General features: G+C 38.3%; 1 protein-coding gene across 9 annotated transcripts in view; it reads right to left on the bottom strand.

Moving 5' to 3' along the window:
• Nucleotides 1–22,351, bottom strand: part of SNCA (synuclein alpha) — a 155,995-nt gene extending 133,644 nt beyond the window's left edge. The window contains exons 1-4 of one of the 9 annotated variants that reach the window (XM_013964536.2): nucleotides 22,278–22,351; nucleotides 19,518–19,663; nucleotides 11,431–11,472; nucleotides 4,613–4,755 (exon numbers count right to left, since the gene is read on the bottom strand). In XM_013964536.2, the coding sequence (XP_013819990.1) occupies nucleotides 4,613–4,755; nucleotides 11,431–11,472; nucleotides 19,518–19,638 (306 nt within the window). In that variant the 5' untranslated portion in view covers nucleotides 19,639–19,663; nucleotides 22,278–22,351. The other 8 variants (XM_013964537.2, XM_005681428.3, XM_005681429.3 and 5 more) reach the window with 8 other exon arrangements.

Raw genomic sequence — 22,652 nt, 5'->3', positions numbered from 1 at the left:
TGAGCACTGGTGCAGCCAGTCATTTTGCAGGAATCATGACATTCAAGGGAGGCCTCAACCACCAAGACAATGGCACAGCTGTTAATCCACTTCAACAAGCAACACCCAGTAGCTCTGCTGGTCACATTCCTCTTCCACCAAGCCTTGTGAAATACATCTCTGAATCGCTTTGATATTATTTCCTGTGTAGTCTTTGAATTAAACCATTTCTTTCTTTTTCCCTCACCAACACCTTGGTATTCACAATCATCTCCTCTTCCCATGTAGTCCACTAACTGGTTCCTGATTTTCAGTATTTCCCTTCTTTAATCTGTTTCCCACTCTACAGGCAGAGATATCTTTTCAACACGCAAACCTATAACCTGAAATCCAGATTAAGTGCTTACACTACTTGACTAGGTCCCTTTGCTTTTAGAACAAAGACCAATATTTTTACCATGGCTAGCTGTGATGTGGGCTGGCTACATCCTTATCTTCTCTGGCTCTAGCTGTCCTTTGATTTGCCATGGTCCCTTCCTACCACATTAGATTTTCTCATGCTGATGCTTTAGCCCAGAATGCTTTTCCTCTAACTCTCACTTCTGATAACTGCTAGTCATTTTTTGGATCTCAGTTCAGACATCATTTCCCCAAGGGAGCATCTGGCCTTACCCTAATCCACAGTAACTGGGTCAAGCATTCAGTTAGATATTCTTGGCATCAGGCACACCACTGCATTTTTCACCGTTTATAACTATACACTTATTATGGGTAATTAGATGATTATTACTGATCTTTGTCACTAGACTATAAGCATAATGAAGAAAAAACAGTGTATGGTTTTCTCATAATTTTAACCTTAATATCTAGCAAAACTTATGGCACACAGTGAACAAGTATTATTTATTCAATGAATAATGTGCGTCAAAATGAGGTCATTAACAAGCGGTTAAAGCTACAACAAATTGCTTTATTTCCATTCACCAGAATCACTCTGATCAGAGTTTAAAGGATGAAATTACTTCACATTTCATAATGAACAAAATGCAATGATTTTGTTTAAACTCTAGAATTTTTAGCATCCCATAGATGTGGCCAAAATGAAAGTTCATTAGCATCTTTCATTAGTTATTACAGAAACAGAATTCTACTGCTAAATTGGGATTTTAAAATTTTCTATTATAGATCCCTCATTATATAAGAAAGAGTCTTAGGAGATCTTCAAAAGGTCGTTCAGCCTGTTGGTGACAGCACAGGGATGAAAATCAGCCATTTAAAATCCCAGTTCAGTTTTTTTTTTTTTTTTTTTTTGCTACAACTATGCTGTAACTTTTAGGTTTGTGACTTCATTTTCATTTTTGGACATTTGTAGGACACAAGTACCCATAAGAGAAATATCTCCAAATGGTTAACTTGGTCACATCATTTAGACTTCTGCTTTAAAACATGAAAATAAAGAGCAATATTTTTAAAAGTGTACAAAGCCTAATTTCATAAGAAATGAAACACTTTCATGCCTTATTTTCAATTTACATTGTACACATTAAATGGGGGTGAGACAAGGACAGTACAAGCTTTCCTGGTTTCTTAATATTCTGAAGAAATAATTTTTCCAGTTTAATCTGCTTGTCCATAATTCTATTTATGAAAACTCAAAAGGAAGGTAAATTTTGAGGAAGGGGTTGGGGATGTGACAATAGCAGGCGGAAAAGCACTGCTGGAACCAGTCTATCACAACTGGCTATGTGACCCTGGCCTGAGCACTTCCCCTCTCTAACTTTCCTCATCTGTACAGTCGGGAAATTGGTCTAAATCAGGAGCTCTGTCTGTTGATGGGTTTCCATGATCCCATTAAGCCCTTTGGGGTGTGTATGTACATTTTTCTGGGAAGAGGGTCCATAGTTTCCATTATGTTGGCAAGGATCTGGGAAACAAAACATGTTAGTTGCCTCTGTACTAAAACCTGAGGGTCCTTCCTAGTTTTGAAAATAGAATAAAGCTACATGTAGAATTATAATTTTAGATGGAAATCGGAAATAGTGTAATTATTAGAGTGAGCAATAAGATTATTTGAAGAGCATATTCTGCACAAAGGAATACTATCATCAATCACATACTTAAGTATTAGATGAAGAACTTCACTGGAAGGCCAGCCCAGATTTTCCATGAATAGAATCAATTGTTGCAGACCAATGTAATAACTACATATAATAAAATCTCAATATGTCACATATTTTCAGTCGTTTTATCACTGTTTTAATGACCCATTCATGTAGGCCTGCTACATAGGATTACAAGGAGTGGAAGCAATCCAGGGAAGTTTGTCAGCAAATAAATACTTTCTTATAGATTTCAGGATATCTATTCCAAAACATTTTGATGATAACTTTTGGATAGTTGAAGAGCCATGGTTGCTATAGTACACACATATTTATTAAAGACAGAAATAAAAGTCACTCTATACATGACTTATTTCCTTGTTCTATGTCTTAATGTAATAAAAATTGCTTAATTTTCTCCTACATGTACTCTTCTAGACACTTGTGAAATATCAGTGAACAAATTAATATCTTCTATCCTCATAGTGCTTACATTTCAGAAGGGAAGAAATAAACAATATGCATAAAAATAATTAAGCCAGTTATTATTTTTAAAGGTGATAAATGCTTTGGTCAAAAATTTAAAAAGAGTAGAAAAATTAGGAACACCAGTGGTAAGGAGAATGGTTCCAATTTTAAATAGGTCAGGGTAGGCTTCACTGAGAAGGTGTTATTTAGCAAAGACCTGAGGAGATAAGGGAGTGAGTCAGGGTTACTTATACACTGGAGAAGAGCTTTCTAGACAGTGGGAAGAGTCAAGGCAAGGGTACACTATATGGATTTAAAGAATAGCCAGGAAGCCTTTGTGGCAGGGAAAAACCAAAAATCATTCTGCTGCCAATGATGCGACCGGCAAGGGCTTAATATCTAAAATACACAAACAGCTCATACAACTCAACAACAACAACAAGAAAGCAAACAACTCAATCAAAAAAATGAGGATACCATAATAGACATTTCTCCAAAGAAGACATACAGATGGCTAGGAGGCACATGAAAAGATGTTCAGCATTGCTAATTATTAGAGAAATGCAAATCAAAACTACAATGAGGTACCACTTCACATCTGTCAGAATGGTCTTTGTTAAAATGTCTATCAATAATAAATGCTGGAGAGGGTGTGGAGAAAAGGGAACTCTCCTACACTATTGGTGGCAATATAAGTTGGGGAAGCCACTATGGAAAACACGATGATGGTTCCTCAGATAACTAAAAATAGATTTACCATATGATCCAGCAATCCCAGTCCCGGGCATATACCCAGACAAAACTATAATTCTAAAGAACCCATATACCCCTATGTTTGTAGCAGCGCTATTCACAACAGCCAAAACTTGAAAACAACCTAAACGTCTGTTGACGGATGAACAGATAAAGAAGGCGTGACATATATACAGTGGAATTCTACTCAGCCATAAAAAAGAACAAAATCATGCCATCTGAAGCAACACAGACGCAACCAGAGATGATCGTACTAAGCGAAGTCAGAAAGAGTAAAATAAATACCATATGGCACCACTTATATGTGAAATCTGAAGTATGATGCAGGTGAACCTATCTACAAAACAGAAGTAGACTCGCAGACATAGGATCAGACTTGTGGTGGCCAAGATGGAGAGGAGAGGGGAGGATGGACTGGGAGTTGGAAGCTGGTAGATGCAAGTCATCACATTTAGAATGGACAACAATAAGGTCCTACTGTGGCACAGGGAACTATATCCAGTCACCTGGAATAAACCATAATGGGAAAAATATAAAAAAGAATATATATACGACCATAACAGAGTCACTTTGTTGTACAGCAGAGATTGGCACAACATTATCAATCAACTATACTTCAATTAAAAAAAAAAAGAATCTGCCTATGGTCATGAATTTTGTAAAATGTTCATCTTCCAGTTGATACCTCATTTTCTGTTGCTTATTTGTTTAAAATGAAAGTCCTAACTCTTGAATAATTTTCCTAGAGTCTCATATTTGTCAAGAAAGGAAAAGTGAGAATTCTGAGAATTTTAAAATCACCCCAAAACCATGATCATAGTTTAAGCCCCTTGGTTTCCACAAACATATATTTGGCAGTGAATTGTTATATAATAAGCAAATATGCCATTTAATAAGAGATGATGTCACTATAAAGAAATTAAGTAAAAGATTTTCATTTTGAACATTTAGAGACTGGGCACAAAGCCTTTGCTATACTCCAACAAAGAAAAATTCCAAGATTCACAGCCAACATAAAAGCACCCATTCTTTCTGAAATGTCACGGCTCTTTTAGACATTTGTTACACTGTTCATTTCATTAACTTTTTTTTTCCAGGAAATAAAACAATCACATTTATTGTGCGATTTTCACAGTATTTATCTGGGTGAGTATCTCCAAAAAGAATACATATAAAGGGAGTACTTTTTTTTAATGAGGGAAGCTCAGTCAGCTCTCCTGCAAGTAAGCATCTTATTCTTGCCTCTGTGCCTTGCTGAAAATGCAATGGGGATCCACAAGCTTAGAAATGGAACAAGATGTACACAGTCCTACCTTGCCCAGATGATCCTTTTTGCCAAAGCCAGTGGCAGCTGCAATGCTCCCTGCTCCTTCTACTGTCTTCTGTGCCACTGCAGTCACCCCTGTCACCACTGCCTCTCCAACGTTTGTCACTTGCTCTTTGGTCTTCTCAGCCACTGGGATGAATCAAAAACAATGATAGGTTAAGGGATGGTGGACCAACAGCCACTAGGAATAATTTCACTTCCACGAACCATCAACTTCCAAAGACCTATATTCACACACGTAGATAACTGGTGAGTCAGGAGAAGAAAAAGTTACTGGGATTGCTAAGTGAGCGTGGCTTAGCCAAACACAGATTCTTTGCCAAGACAGTCTATGCAATCATGCAGATATTTAAAGGTGTTTCAAGCCTAATGATCACAAATTTAGGGCTATAAGCAATTTCACTCTGGTTTACATTTTATGAAAGAAAGTTTACAGAAAGCAAGGCTTGCAGGTGTAGTTGTATCAAACTCAGCATGAAATATTTCTTTATTTCAATTTCAATGCCAAGTCTTTGATCTCACTCAGCATGTTTTTTTCATCACACCTTCTGAGTCACAGAATCATACACGCTCTCACATGGTACCATCAGAAATAAAACAGAGGGAGGGATGACTATGCTGATCCTTTTATGAAGCATCAGGTAGTTGAAACAGAATGAGTTTTAGTGTTAAGATTTATTTTCAGTCATTTTAATGGGAACAAAAGAGCTGGACTTAAAGTATGAAATGAAGTGGTTTGTTGAGCACACTTAATTTCTTTTCATTAAAAATAAGATATGGAGATTCGGTAGGCTTTTAAAAATAAGTTATATTTTAAGATGATGGTATAAATAGTTTGGGATTAGATTTAGAAAGAGATTCGATCTCATGTCAAAAATTATCCAAGACTATATATAACTGTTGAATTAATCTTTCTATATTAACTCCATACAAATATTAAATAAACAAAGCTGCAATAAAAAAAAGTTTGTTTTAATTAATTAAGAGTTTTATGAAAAAGCAGTAAAAGATGAGATTCTACACTTTTAATAATTTCAAGGTCAAGGGAAACAAGACAACTCTCCACCCAAACCTTTTTCCAGTAGTCATGTATGGATGTGAGAGCTGGACTATAAAGAATTCATGTTTTTGAACTATGGTTTTGGAGAATACTCTTGAGAGTCCCTTGGACAGCAAGGAGATCAAACCAGTCAATCCTGAAGGAAATCAGTCATGAATATTCATTGGAAGGACTGATGCTGAAGCTCCAATAATTTGGCTATCTGATGTAAACAACTGACTCATTGGAAAAGACCCTGATGCTGGGAAAAAATCAAACGCATGAGAAGGGGATAACAGAGGATGAGACGGTTGGATGGCATCACCAACTCAGTGGACATGAGTTTGAGCAAGGTCCAGGAGTTGGTGATGGACAGGGAAACCTGGCATACTAAAGTCCATGGGGTCGCAAAGAATCAGACACAACTGAACAACTAAACTGAACTAAAACCTTATAACACTTACACTCATAAAGCCTGGGTCTTGCATTCTTATCTATATCTAATGTTTGCCTTCTTTTCTGAGGAATTCAATGAGTTGTACTATGTGAGCTGTTAAGTGTTATGTGCTAGTCACCTGATTATTGTACAGATGTTATTTCACCAGTTGGGAGGAGCCAGTTCCTGGGTCAGGAAGATTCCCCTGGAGAAGGAAATGACAACCCATTCCAGTATTCTTGCTTGGAGAATCCCATGGACAGTGGAGCCTGGAGGGCTACTATTCAGAGCACTGCAGAGTTTGACACAACTAAACAGTAATAGTGTGGTCAAAACAATTGGGTTTCGAATACAGTATGTAGGTCATGGAAGTTGAGGAGGTACATAAGGAAAAAAGGAAAACAAGTCTCGCTCCTCAGTGTAGACAACAGGGGGAAATGAAAGTGGCCCCAAGACTCTAAAAGCAGGAAGAGTTCACAGCAGGTATTGCTTGATATTTGCCTTTTGCTACTTCTGGGGATGTGGTGGATGCCTACCAACTAGTCATGGCTATACTCAATGCAAAGTTCAATTTAAATGCCAGTGAAAAACTGTACTGGAAATCTCATGTTTTAAAACATTTCCAGAATGTTGATGCTTTAAAAATAGTGAATTATGGGCTTCAAGTTCTCATTTTTTTTTTCTTTTCTAAGAACACAAGTAGAAAATTTTACTTGAAAATGAACATTTGTTATAAAATCTCAAAGACAAAAATAAATTTTGATCTTTTTAGAGATTCATAATTTTTCTTCTGCCAGCCATGAAAGTTTATTTTTATAATTCTAGATTTATATACATACTTTTTTAATGCACATAAACTGCACAGTAAAATGTACTTTGTAGTTTATTATAATTTATTAGATTTTACCACTGTAGGAATAAGGAAATTATTTACATTAAAAAATGGCAGAATTTACATATAGCAGTGGTGGACCATTTTATTTATTTTCTTAATTTATTTTTATTTTTTGGCTGTGCCATGCACCATGTGGGATCTTTATCGACCAGGGATCAAACCCAGGGATCGACCAGGGATCAAACCCCTGCATTGGAAGCATTTAGTTTTGACCACTGTACCACAAGGGAAGTCCTTGATAGACATGTTTTAAGATTTCTGTAGGAACTGATTTATCTAGCAGATAATTTACTGACCTTAAACAATTAAACCCCTTTGATAAAACCCACCTCAAAAGTTAAATTCCATGTTAATAACCTCTTTTCCCAACAACTGTCCTTCTTCCTCCTCCTGGGTGCTCATAAAATTTTGGGTATACCTTTACTACTGAACTTTTTATTTGCACCATAATTATTGATTTCCCAGTATATCTATCCACCTCCACTAGTATATTTTGAGTTGATCAAAATCAAGAGATCATATTTTCTTTATTTCATAGTAATACTCATTAAATAATTTTGAGTACATTAAAAGAAATTTTGTGTATATGTGTAATTTATACATTAATTTCAACAATTATTGACTCTAATTAACAATAAAATTCCACAAAGGAAATGTGGCACCAACTTTTAGGACAATAAATCTAACCTATAACATTAAAAAAAATTACAAAATTAAGATCTAGTTTTGAATCAGTATACAAATTACAGATATGAGGACAAGAAATTTATATTTTAAAGCAGTTTAACAAGGAAGTAACATGTAAAATGTAACATGTTGAAAATTAACTGTGTTCATTATTGTATAACAAATTTCTGTGTGTAAGAATCAAAGCCTGCAGAAGATCTCCAACAGTAGGAATTTCTTATATCATACTTTCATGAGGGAAAAAATGAGAATGAGTCAGCTTATGTCAAATTATTTTTTAATACCTTCAAAGGCATGTCATTCAATAAGCCCAGATTAAGTGCACTCTCATATTTTCTTATAATGTGATGTACTGACAACTGAAATAATAATGTCCTGAGATCAAAAAGCCAGGGATTAAGGTAGAGTTTTCTGGATTTTATCTTCAGATTATCTAACTGGGAGGATGAATTTTCCCTGGATGTTGTAAATAGAAAACGCCTGGCCTAAGTTTACTAAAGTCTGTATTTCTACAAAATAGTTAATGAAATGAATCTTGTGGAAATTTTTCTTTTAACATTAGCTGAAAATGTTATGCACTTTATAACAGTTGCTCACTTCCCTGCTTTAAAAGTAATAACAAAATTAATAACAATTATTTAGTATTTATTATGTACCATGATAAACATTTTAGGTCATATATAAAAAGCAACCAATTCTCTCTCCGATTAACTGCTGAGGTTATTACCTTAATCATTTATTTACCCTTATAATATGAATTTAGAATTTTACATGAAATAACTTTACTCAACAAATTAATTTATCTGATATGAGAGAGGGATGGCCCTTATTGCAACTGGTTTATTCTAATGCAATTTTCATGGCCAGATTACTTATAACTACATTTTTGATATTTCACTACTGCCAGGGTGATTGACTGATGCTGTGCTAACTCACTTCAGTCATGTAGACTCTTTGCAACCTGCATGGACAGGCTTTTCTGTCCATGGGGATTCTCCAGGCAAGAATACTGGAGTGGGTTGCCATGCCCTCCTCCAGGGGATCTTTCCAACCCAGGGATTGAACCCAGGTCTCCCACATTGCAGGCAGATTCTTTACCATCTGAGCCACCAGGGAAGTCTTTGACTGGTGCAATGATGTAAATGCATTTAACGTCACTTGTGCAATGGTGTAAATACTGCCCATACCAAAATCATCATGGTCTCCCTGCTTAGAAGGATTTTCCATAGTGTTCTGGGGAACATTCACTGAATTGAACTCTAGTAACTATTGAAAAGGCTTCCCCTGTGGCTCAGCTGGTAAAGAATCCACCTGCAATGTGGGAGACCTGGGTTTGATCCCTGGGTTGGGAAGATCCCCTGGAGAAGGAAACAGCTACCCACTCCAGTATTTAGCCCTGGAGAATTCCATGGGCTGTGTAGTCCATGGGGGTCACAAAGAGTGGGACACTACTGAGTGACTTTCACTTTTTTCTCAGCTATTGAAAGAAAGTCAAATGAGTTTTGGATATCCTGGGTTAAACTAAATTATGTAAATTTATTTACTATAGAACAGCTCAGTTTCTTTAATATGCTAAAAGGAAGACAGGATATGCAAAAACATTTTAAAACCATGGAAACATTAGCTGGCAGGCTACTGTTTCTCAGAAACAATTTGCAAAATATTGCCTTATAGTACAAAACTTCAGTCACTTGTACCAGGCCAAGTCTGTACACATGCATGCACACAAACACCTCAAAAACTCATGTGTACATTCTGTCATTCTAAAAAAACTCAAAAATTCTGACTTTGTCAATAGTTATCCTTGCAGCCCATCTGCATAGCCTCTATTGGATGGTAGTATTAGTTTATTCTCTAATTTTTACCACAGGTTCTAAACTTTGCACATGCTTATCCGCTTTTTCATCCATATGGATTCTCCGTCAGTTATTACAATGAAAAGCTGTTAATCCAAGTAGACTATCTTCATATAGCATAGTCTACAACTGTCTGATAGCTAGTTTTTACAAAAGTCATACTTTATAACATGCCATTTATAGAAGGTCCCTACAGGGCAGTTTATATATACTGAATTCCAACAGAGCAAATGTATGTTGCATACTTTAACTTAGCTTCTAGAAGAATTAGTTTCAAAGGGTTGTTTATTTATTTATTTATTTATTTATTTATATTCAGCTACACTATGTGGCTTGCGAGATCTTAGTTCTCTGAACAGGGGTTGAACCTAGGACACAGCAGTGAAAACCCATAATCCTAACCACAAGGCCACCATAGAACTCCCTGTTTTTATTTTATACTCTAACGTTTTTAGTCAAAAGTATGTATAAAAGGGCTTCCCTGAGAGCTCAGTTGGTAAAGAATCTGCCTGCAATGCAGAAGACTCCGGTTCGATTCCTGGGTCAGGAAGACCTGCTGGAGAAGGGATAGGCTACCCACTCCAGTATTCTTGCATTTCCCTTGTGGCTCAGCTGGTGAAGAATCGGCCTGCAGTGCGGGAGACCTGGCTTCGATCCCTGGGTTGGGAAGATCCCTGGAGAAGGGAAAAGCCACCCACTCCAGTATTCTGGCCTGGAGAATTCCATGGACTATATAGTATGTATAAAAGTACGTATAAAAGTCATATAAATACCTTTCTCCACTAGCTACAAAAATGTAGCTCAAAGTAGATTCACTACAAAATGATAGTAAAACCTAGGTAATACATACTATTTGCCTTCAGTATTCTAGGTATTTACATATATTCTCATTCACTGAATTCTTTTACAGATGAGGAAACTGAATCACACAGAGGTAATGAGTCTTGCAGAACAGTCACACAGCTAGTAAGGGGCAAGCAGAAATTTGGACTACAGAGTTCTGGCTTCATCGTTTGTGGCCTTAACCAAAACACTGCATTAATTTTCCCATTTGATTTTCTCAAAATCTATTTTATAACTTAGCAATAGAAGCATGTTATTTTGCTGAGGCCCTGCCATATTTACTGTTTTCTCATCATATGAGTTATATTTTATATCTGATCGTATGATTATATCTTATTTTATCATGCCTGCCAGAAAGCTTGGAGTACATAAAACATAAAACTCAATCACACCACGTCCATATATTAAAGTTGCTAAATTGTGATTTTTCTATTTCTATCATTATCCTCCTCTTCTTCCTCATCATCACCACCATAATTTTCATCATTTTTGCTATTCAGTTATTGTAATCTTGTTACAGACCTAATTTCAAAATTTGGGTAAAGTTAGGCCAAACAGAAATACAATAAATAATTTACTGACCATCCCAAGAGTATTTCCTAAAATATCTTCTGAATCAAGGAAGTATTATAATTTGTATAATTTAGTGTCAGAATATTTCATTGTACTCTATAGAAAATTTTCATTCAACTCTTTAAAAATGGCAGTCCTTATATGATATTGCACTATTATTTGCCAGAACATTAAGTAGACCAGAATATTCAAATGTTACACTACTATAAGTTAAACAATGAAACCAGTAAATTCAGTCATCATTCTTGACAATTACAAACACTGTGTTTTACTTATTTATAACAAATACTTAACATACTTAAATATTTAATATTTAATAAAGAATCAAGATTAAACAAAGCTGATGTTTTCTAGAATGCTCCTCTATGGGCAGAGTGGTTATTTATATTTACATCCTGAACGATCAGTGCTGGGGCTATCCTGCTTACTAGATATTTTCAATATCATCCTTGAATGCAAGTTCCACAAAGCTTACCTGTTGTCACACCATGAACTACCCCTTCCTTGGTTTTGGATCCTACAAAAACAAACAAATTCAAACCATAAGCTTCAAAGTCACCTTTACTGCTAATGAGCTACTTTTAAATATGTCTAATGGAAAAACAATATCTCACTCTTCAAAAACCCATGTGTAAAGGTATCTTCAGGGAGCAAAAAATTTAAAACAAAGAAATTCAGTAACCATTACAACAAATATAACAAAGCAAAGCTAACAGGATATGCTCCAATTAAGATTTTAGCACACAGTGAAAAGTTGACTCATTGGAAAAGACGCTGATGCTGGGAGGGATTGGGGGCAGGAGGAGAAGGGGATGACAGAGGATGAGATGGCTGGATGGCATCACTGACTCGATGGACGTGAGTCTGAGTGAACTCCGGGAGTTGGTGATGAACAGGAAGGCCTGGCGTGCTGTGATTCATGGGGTCGCAAAGAGTCAGACACGACTGAGCAACTGAACTGAACTGAACAGCTTTTCAACCCCTTGTGTCCCACTTCATGTATCAACTTAAAGAAAGTTGAAAAGAAAAAGTGAGACAACACAGAGTCTGGCTGGGAAGGTGACTTTGGATTCAGAAGCTCTGAATGCTTTGGATGCTGAAGCTCTACGGAAATGCAGTACAGAGAAAGATTACTTAACCCATGGAACACAAATGGATGGGGGAAGGAGAGAAGCAATTCATAGTTGTTGAAAATCTATTATGAAAAAGGCATTTTTCATCTCATTTAATGTTTGTGATAACCCTCCATTTCAAATCATGCCCATTTTATTCCATAATTACAAATTAAAGTTACATGATTTGTCTGAAGTCACCAGCTATAAGCATGTTCAAATTAAGGGCTCTATGACCCTAAGCCCATATTGTTTCTATGAAACCAGGCAAACCTTTAGAAGGAATACAGTATTTTATCACTGAAGTATGACTAATGCTAGCTTCAAGAAGGGGCAAGATAGGAATTTTTCCAAAATCATGACCATTACCAAACTTTTACACAAAGAATTTATTAACACGTATTGCTAAAATTAAGTTTGCGAATAATTTTATTCATCAGCTCTCTAATATTGGATTTTATTGTACTTCATACAGCTTTTTAATGATCTTGGAGAAAATAACAACAAAAAGAAAATTCATTTGAAAACTACCCTAAAAGCTAAATAAAGTAAGTCTATCAGACAGAGAAGAATGTAAGGAAATTAGGACCAAAAAACTGGGAAATGAATAGTTATCATTCACTACCTGCCACTCCTTCAACCCCTTATTTTTAAAAACAACTAGTAAAAATATATTTTAACAGTTGGCCTGTAGTCTATTCTCTCTGCCTCAGTTATACCTGATAATTTAATCTTCGGCTAAATCATGGAATGTATCCTGAACCAAACCTACAAGAAAGTCTTAATGAGGTTGCTTTGCATCAAACCAATCACCTTTTATTGGCTGTCATAATTGTTCAGTAGTATATGTTACTGATGATTAACTTTTAATTGATAAGCAATCTATAATGAAAAGATAAAGCTACAAAATACATGCCAAGTGCTATGTCACCAGTAACGTGATAGATAGACCTTATAGATAAGTAGATCTCATAATAGGTAACAGCTGAAGGGACCCTGGATCTGATGGCTTCCCTAAGCTGATGTAGCCCACATCCATTCCCCTCTTGTCTCTTATGACTTCACAAAGCTGCAGACTGGTGAAGATCAGAAATAATGCCTGGGCATTGCCAAGGACTCAATTATGCTGTTGTGCATGTCATGTTGACTATCTCAGTATGGTAGAGGTGAAGTAAATTGTGACTTGGGAGTTTGATATCAATCCACAGTCTTGACCACTGCTACTTATTGAGCAGAATGTCACTGGAAGAGTTTTGAAGGTCATTTTCTTGCCTTTGAGGTGAGGTGAAGTCGCTCAGTCATGTCCAACTCTTTGCAACCCCATGGACTGTAGCCTACCAGGCTCTTCCATCCATGGGATTTTCCAGGCAAGAGTACTGGAGTGGGTTGCCATTTCCTTCTCCAGAGGATCTTCCTGACCCAGGGATCAAATCCAGGTCTCCCACATTGTAGGCAGACGCTTTACCATCTGAGCCACCAGGAAAGTCTTGCCTTTACTGTTACAATACTTGGCAGAGAGCTACATTTTTTTTTTTTTTTTGCTTTTGAATTTCACTCTCAACTTATAATTTCTAAACCATTTGATTGAGAAATTTTTGGTCCATTAAATTGAAGTAGGTTGATTGAAAATTTGTATACAAAGATATCACAAAAGGAGAAAAAACATAATACTGATCCTTATGGGTGGTTCATCAATTAGCATTAAAAGCTAGCTGTTGAAAGTATATTATAAAGGAATGAGATTACTCTCTCATAAGGCTTAAGAAAACAGTATGCTAAACTTGTTCAGCCATAAGTGAAACAGGAAAATTTTCCCTAGTTACTTCTAATCTTTCAAGCTAGTTATTCATAATAGTTTTATAATGAAGGATAAAATTATAGAAAGAAAATACATTGACAAAGAAATTATTCTGTTGCAGAGTTTGTGTGCATGCGTTAATTATGTGTTAATTGCTCAGTCCTGTCAGACTCTTTGCAACCCCATGGATGGTAGCCCACCAAGCTTCTCTGTCCATGGGATTCTACAGGCAAGAATACTGGAGTGGGTTGCCATTCCCTTCTCCAGGGGATCTTTTTGACCCAGGGATCAAACCCAGGTCTCCTGCTTGGCACAGATTCTTTACCAATGGAGCCACCAAGCAGCGTTTATTTGACAATAATAACCACGGCTCCTACATATAGAAGTACACTAACAAAAATTCTCAATGAAATGTTAATGAATCAAACACAACAATGCATGAAGAGAATTATACATCACAATCAGGTGGCATTTATCATAGGTATGCAAGGCTGGTTCAATGTTTGAAAGTCAATTAAGTAATTTTTCACATCAGCAGGCTCAAAAAGACAAATGTCACGATCATATTAATAGGTGCAGAAAGAGAATTTGCAAAACCCAACATCTACTTGTGATTAAAAAACCCCTCCCAGTAAACTAGAAATAGAGAACTTTCTCAACCTGATAGAAAGTATCTACCAAAAAGTCTACAGCTAACATTGTATTTCATTGTGAGACACTAGGAACTTTATTACCAGAAACAGGCAATAATACCCCCTTTCACCATTCCTTCAACATCTTACAGGAAGCCCTAGCTATTGCAATAAGATGAGGAAATAAAAGATATCTGACTGGGAAAGATGAAACAAAACTGTCAAGAATGAATAAAAAATATCCTGGTGCTAATAAGTTATTATAGAAAGATTGCAGGATGTGAGGTTAAAAAGTCAATCACCTTCCTATATACCAGTAATGAACGGAGCAGAACTTGAAATTAAAAACACAGTATCATTTACATTAGCATCAAAAATAAATAAAATACCTGGGCATAAATTTAATGCAATATATACAAGATCTATATGGGAAAAGTTATGAAGCTTTGATAACAAAATCAAAGAACTACATAAATGGAGAGATATTCCACATTCATGGATAGAAGACAGAATATTAACAACATGTTAGCTCTTCCCAAGTTGATTTTACAATTCCATGTTATATATATACACACACATATACACACACACACACACACACACACACACATATATATAGAGAGAGAAAGAACCACCAACTCAATGGACATGAATCTGAGCAAATTTCGGGAGACAGTGGAGGACAGAGGAGCCTACTGTGCCACGGTCTATAGGGTCACAGAGTTGGACACAACTTAGTGACTGAGCAACAACAATCTCAAGCAAAACCCCGGTTATTTTATGGATATTAACAAACTGATTCTAAAGTTTACGTGGAGAGGCAAAGATCAAAAACAGCCAAAATGGTATTGAAGAAGAACAAAATTAGAGGACTGACACTACCAAACTTTAAGACTTCTTACAGAGCTGTCATAATCAACACAATGTGATATTGGTGAAAGAATAAACAAATAGATCAAGGGACTAGAAAAGGGAGCCCAGAAATACACAAACATAAATGTAATCAACTGATTTTTGACAAAGGAAAAAACACAATAAAATGGAACAGAGATAGTCTTTAAACAAATGGTGCTAGAACAACTGGACATCTACATGAAAAAAATAATTTTACACAACTTTATACCCTTCACAAGCAAATAATCCAAAATGAATCATAGCCTTAGGTGTAAAATGTGAAACTATAAAACTTCTAGAAGATCACATTGAAGAGCATCTACATAATCTCAAGTATGGCAATGGCTGTTGAGTTATAAACACCAAAGACACACTCCATTAAATCACTAGTAAGTGAGAATTCATTTAAATTAAAAACTTCTATGAAAGACAATTTTAAAAGAATAAGAAAACAATCTACAGACAGGAAAATATTTATGAAATATCTGAAAAGAAGACAAAGAACTCTTAAAAATCAACAGTAAAAAAACAAATAACCTGATTAAAAAATAGGCCAAAGATCTTAATAGATACTTCATCAAAGAAGATGTGGAGATGGTAGATAAGCATTTGAGAAGATGCTCCATGTCCTATGTCACCAGTTTCAAAACACAAATTAAAATAACAGTGCAATGCCACTACATATGTATTAGTATGTCCAAAGTCCAGAACATGGACAGCATCAAATTTTGTCAAGGAAGTAGAGTAACAAAAACTGTCGTTAATCGCTGGTGGGAATGCAAAATGGTGCAGTCCCTGCAGAAGATAGTTTGATGGTTTCTTTGAAAACTAAACATATTTTATCATATGACCCAGCAATTGTCGTGCTCTTTGATATTTACCCAAAGGAGCTGAAATCTTATGTACACACAAAAACCTGCACACAGATGTTTATAGCAGCTTTATTCATAACTGCCAACTCTTTGAAGCAAGTAAGATGCCCTCCAAGTACCAAGATGTAGGAGGGGAATGATAAACTATGATACACTGAGACAATAGAATATTATTTGGCACTAAAAAGAAATGAGCCATTCAAAGACATGAAAGAATTTAAATGCATATTATTAATTGATAGAAGCCAATCTCAACAGGCTAAGCAGTATGTGATTCCACTGATATGACATTTTGGAAAAGGCAAAACTATGGAGAGAAAAAGATCAGTGATAGCCAGGGGTTGGGAGAAGGCCATGAATAAGCAGAGCACAGAGGATTTTTAGAACACTGAAAATACTCTATATATTATAATGATGAATGTGTGTGTGTGTTAGTCACTTAGCCATGTCCGACTCTTTGTGACCCCATGGACTGTAGCCTACCAGGCTTCTCTGTCCATGGGATTCTCCAGGCAAGAATACTGGAGTGGATTGCCATTTCCACATTCGTCCAAACTCACAGAATGTATTGCAGCAAGAGTGATCCTTAATGGAAGCTATGGAGTTCGGATGATCATGATGTGTCAATGTAGGTTCAGCAGTTGTAACAAATGTACCATCTGGTAAAGGATGTTGGTAATTTGAGAGGTTATGCATGTGTGGGGTTCGGGGTACATGGGAAACCTCTATATATCAATTTTTCTGTTAATTTAAAACTGTTATAAAAATTAAGTCTTTAATTTTTTAAAAGTATGCCTTTTTACTTATAGGTTCGGCTTTATTATGATGTTCTCACAAGAACTCTACAAGGTACTTGCATTTATTCAAACTGTATTTTTACAAATGAGTAAAGTGATGCTTAGATATGTTAAGTACCTTTCCATTATCCTAGAGGTTAAAAAGTGCTGTAGTCTGGACTGGAATTTAAGTTTGACATCAAATCTACATTTTTTTCCTACTTTATCAGGAGTCAGTAAACTATAGCTTATGAGCCAAATAAACTCTCCAGCTATTTTGGTAAGTAAAGTTTTATAGGAACATAGTCACCCTAATTATTGTTTATGGCTGCTTTCACTTCAGGAGAGCAAAGCTGATCAGCTGAAACAGACATCATACCCTAAAATTATTCACTACCCCTTTAGGGAAAAAGCTTGCCAAAACCTGGTAGTACTATAACTTCACAAGGTCATACTTCATCCTGAATTATGTATTTGTGTTCAATTTTTAATTGACTTTAAAATATCAACTGATAAATAGTATATAGAATGCACTCTGTTAAATACCATAATGAACACTGAAGATTATTTTTTTAATATGTATACATAAACAAATTGAAATTTCATATAATAATCTCAGAGAAAACAACAGAATTAATCTCTAAAAAATTGTTATTTTATTTGCCCAAACTCATGGGTTAAAATGAAAACAAGTACAATGTTTTCCAGATGATAATCCTGCTTATTACCTGGAAAACAGCACCATGTTAATTTAATAGTCAGTGGTTCTTGGACTCATTCAAAACTAATAAATCAATATTATCCAACTAAAAATATCTTAAAAGTAACTAAGCTATAAAGTAACTGAAATCAAGGAATGGTTGCAAAGCATGCACTTGTACAACTTGGAACATTGAGGACAAATATAAAAATACTGATTATCTAAATGTCACTGATTCAGTATTCCAAATTCCACCTAAAAAGATACAATCCACATTTCACAAGAAAAAAACTGAGTTTAACTCATTGACTTTTCCCTCTTGTAACATCTTTCAATTCAATGATTTTCTGAAAATACATTTTAAGATAAAGAGTAATTTAACTGGAGGTTTGTGGTAAGATTAAACCAAAATAAAAAGTCTATGAACAGTGAGAAAAAATATGAGAAATATTCATAAAAATCATTCCAAGTATAACTTTTCTCCAGTCCATCTATATTGAAGAGACGATATAGCTTTCTTTCACCCCACAGACATAGACAGAGTATTCTACACAATCCATTATGCTCATCCTCCACTGTATTACTCATCCTTTGGCTACTGTTGCTACACCTGCTACCAGAGAATGTGAGGAAAAGGAGGAAAAGCTCAGAGGAGAAAAGAGACAGAATGGGCAGTGGGTGAGTGTATGCTCATGTGCCTCTTTGTATCCCTATAGATGAGTGTGTGTCTATGTGTATGCCTATTTCTTCACCCAAAGAATTCCAGGTGACTTGTGAAACAACACCCAACCTAACACAGTTCAAGATTAAAAAAAAAAAAAAAAAAGAGTAGGGCTTCCCTGATAGCTCAGTTGGTAAAGAATCTGCCTGCAACGCAGGAGACCCTGGTTTGATTCCTGGGTCAGGAAGAGCCTCTGGAAAAGGGATAGGCTACCCACTCAAGCATTTTTGGGCTTCCCTTGTGGCTCAGCGGGTAAAGAATCCAGTTGAAATGTGGGAGACCTGGGTTCAATCCCTAGGTTGGGAAGATCCCCTGGAGAAGGAAAATGTTATCCACTCCAGTATTCTAACCTGGAGAATCTCCATGGACAGTCCATGGGATCACAAAGTATTAGACAGGATGAAGCAACTTTCACTTCACTGCAAGAATACTCTGATGTGGGAATTTATAAACAAGGAAAAACAGTAAGCATCTAATTTATTGTATCACTTGATAGATGAACTATATAAATGTCTCAGAGATATTAGCAGCCTTCAAGCACTTTCTTGAGCTTAGTCCCCAACTTACCAAGTGGTCACAAGAAGTAACTCCAAAGACTTGTCTGTCCTTTTCTTTTTAGGGTCACAGTAGGTCTCTCTTTACATATCTCAAGATTATATCAACGTCTTACTTTTAAATTAGAATACACTGAAGTTAGCATATATTATTCATGGAGATAAATCAAAAGCTCATGAAGGAGTTTGATTTTAAGATACTATTGAATATTTTCTGAGACTGAGTTTTTAAAAGTGTCCTCAGAGCTATAGTTACTTATGCATAGAAACATTCATTTAAAAAAAGAAAGTCCTAAATATTACTGCAAAATTAAATAGTCTGGAAAAACAAAATAGCCCCACTTTGTATATTAGCTCAAACACACACATTCACCTACTTACACACACCTCTGATTCAGCCCATCACTTTGAGGAGTGGTGAGAAATACCAGCATTTAAAGCATCAATCATCCTAACCCATCAATCCCAAATAAATATCAAAGTGACATTTAGGGCTTACCTACCTACATAGAGAACACCCTCTTTTGTCTTTCCTGCTGCTTCTGCCACACCCTGCTTGGTTTTTTCAGCAGCAGCCACGACTCCTTCCTTGGCCTTTGAAAGTCCTTTCATGAAAACATCCATGGCTAACGAATTCCTTTACACCACACTGGAGAAGACAAAATACACTTTAAGAACTTCTGCGTAAAAAACGAAATTAGAACCACCCAAAGTAAAAACTATTGAAAGATCAGTAGAATCCTCAAAAGAGTGAGATTCTCTTAAGTGTACCTCCATTTCAACCACTGGACAAAGGAGGCTTTTCTTAGCTTTTGCATTAAAAATTTAGCATCTCCCATCCATCTTGGCTGGATAAAGTCTAGCCGCCTAAACATGGATTAGGATGAATCATATGAGCTGTTCTTACGCGTTTCCGAAGTGGAATTGCACGGAAAGATAGACTCCTCTTTTAACTTCCCAGGGTCCAAATGGTGACAGTATAAGTTAGAAGTGCGTTTAGAAGACATCACAGGAAAAGGAAAGGGACCTGAAGGCAGGGGGTCAGGGACACGCTTACATTCCAGAAGGCAGCTAACAGATCAATCACGAACAGGGGAGGGAAGGAAACACTCACTCTGGGTGTGGCTGAACCTCAGGCCAACTGCGAGCCCACCGCCCTCGCTCTAATTCACCCAACCATGCACCCGACCCTGGGCTATCAACCCAGAGCGTGCAGGAGGGCGCGAGTTCACAACCACGGAAGCCTCAGGAGGCGCGCCAGCCACCCGTGGGGGCGTTCTCAGTGCCTGGAACCCGCCCCCTACCCTGCGCCGCACCTGTTAACCCCTTATCACCTGTTGACTCGCCCTCTCAGCGCTCCCACTTAAAGATTTGCCAAACATAGCTTGTTTACTTCACAGAGAGAACAGAGAGGGCGGACTAGAGGCGGGGGGCGGTTAAGGAAAGCGACAAACAAAAGTTGAATACTCATACTCCCTGGAGCATCCTCGCGTTTCCCAAAGGAGAAGCTTATCCCTGAGAATCCAGACCTCTCGGCCTCTGAGGACGAGAAGAGGGAAGCAGTCGAAGCAGGAGGCAAACAGGTCAGTTGCCTTTCCTCACGCTCACCCTAGGGATAAGCACTCACCTCTGAGAGAGGCTCGACTACAGCTGGTCCTCACGGCAGCACGCCCACCCCACCCCCGCGCGCCCCGGGGCGCCCGCAACGACTCGTCTCCCACCAGGTGTTCTCCACGACTTCCAAAGCTGCCCAGTTAGTTCCACAAGCACTTACCAGATTTCCTCGGCTCCACGAACTCCAATTTCTCCCCCACCCCCCACTTAAAAAATTTAAAAACAATTCCCAAATGTCATTTAAGTGGGAAGAGAGGATAAAGAGCGCACAGGAAGGGTGGAGGCGGCACCAGAAGAGGGATGGTCCCCAGAGGAGGCGGCCGTCAGCACAAGCCTGCGCTGGGAGGCGGGGGGCGTGGGAGGCAAACCCACAAACCTGCCGTCGAATTGCCACTCCTCGTCCCCCGCACGAGAGGATTCGAGAGAAAAAGGCAGAAGGTCGGAAGGGAAGGGTTGGGGGGCGAGGGCAGCGGGGAAGAGCGCCAAGGATGCTGCAGGCGCGGCTCGGTCCCTGGGTCCGCTCTAAAGCCAGCACACACCTCACCCCGCGTCGCCGCGCTCGGTCGCTGGCCCCCTCTCCTGCTAGTCTCCGCGGTCCTCCTCCTCCCCTTCCTCTCACCGCCCCCGCGGCTGATTTGTTAGCTCCTCTCCCCGCCCCTCTCCCCGCGCCCGCTGCTCTCCCAGCCGCGTGCACTTCACTCTCTCCTCGGATGGGGTGGGGGCGGGGAAGACGGAGCCTCCAGTTCCCGCCTCCCGCCTGCACCCAGGGGCCTGGAGGATGGGGTGCTCTGCGGCTCGCCTCGAGCTCAGGGTCACCGGAGCTCGCGTGGGGATCCCGAGTGTTAGGCTTGGGCTGAAGTCTCCCTCTCTCCCATCACCCCCCATCCTTGTCTCCGCCTTCCCCTCTGGTTCCTCGCGGGGACCCCCACGTCAGATCCAGCCTCGGGAAGCGGGGAGTGTGACAGGTCGACCACCAAAGGCAGAGCCAGTCTCTGGAGGAGCTGCTGAAAGAGACAGGCACTCTAGGAAGCGTGCTCACATCAGCTCTGCCAGGGGCACGTTTCCCTCAGACCAATGAAGTGTGATTAACGGTCGTAGGACAGAAGGTTAACGATGCTTTTGTTTAAATATCCCCCAGATTTAGGCCCACTCTTAACCTCTCGTAGGGCCGATATGGTCTCGCGGGTGGAGAGGAGACTAGTAATGAAGAGTTACAGGTTGAAGAGGCAGGAGGCGGCTAGTCAAGTCCTCTCTCCACCCCACTATCACCATTTTCTTTTCCACCAATCAGCGGCTGCCAGACGCTGTTTTCTTTTCCCATCAGTGGAACAAGGAATAAACATTCCCCAGCCGTCGAAACCAAACGGCTGTAAGGTTTTTCATTCTCAGAATGGAATTTACTTTCCAGATGCAGGTGCCTAGATGGAAGAGGCATATCCAGAGTGATTGACTCTCCTGAACCAGTATATCCAATCTTTTCAGAGCCTTCTGAAAAGGGAGATTCTATCATCACATACCACTCACCTTCCTTACTTCCAATTCGCGTTGTCCTCGGTGCTGACACGCCACCCCATCTCCACACACCGGCACACAGACAGACACACGCAAGGGGTTCGAGACAATTTTTGCACTGTTTAACACGGTTTCACCTTTAAAAGCTGAAGGAGAAGCAGCTGCTCCTGGATCACACCGAAATGGAGAACGAAACTCCTCCCCTCAACGGACTCCCTCTGCTTTCTTTGCCTGGAAGAGAGGATGCTTTTAGACCTGTAACGGAAAAACGCATCTTTGCTATATGTTTTTTGTTCCTTTGTATTGTGCTTATTTTTTGTAGGGCAGAAAAAAAGTCTTTCTCTGAACCTTGCACCTCTCTCTGATCCTTGCACTCACACTCTGAAATGTGAGTAAAATGCAATTTAAATCTACAAAACAACCCTTTGAAACCAAAAGAGATGGGAAGCGAGTACATGCTACTTAAGCAACTCTTTGCACTATTGGTCGGCTCATTTGAAAAGTGGTCTTTT

Source organism: Capra hircus, chromosome 6 (genome assembly GCF_001704415.2).
Source record: "Capra hircus breed San Clemente chromosome 6, ASM170441v1, whole genome shotgun sequence".
Classification (NCBI taxonomy): Eukaryota; Metazoa; Chordata; class Mammalia; order Artiodactyla; family Bovidae; genus Capra; species Capra hircus.
This window is presented reverse-complemented; position numbering and strand designations above follow the sequence as displayed.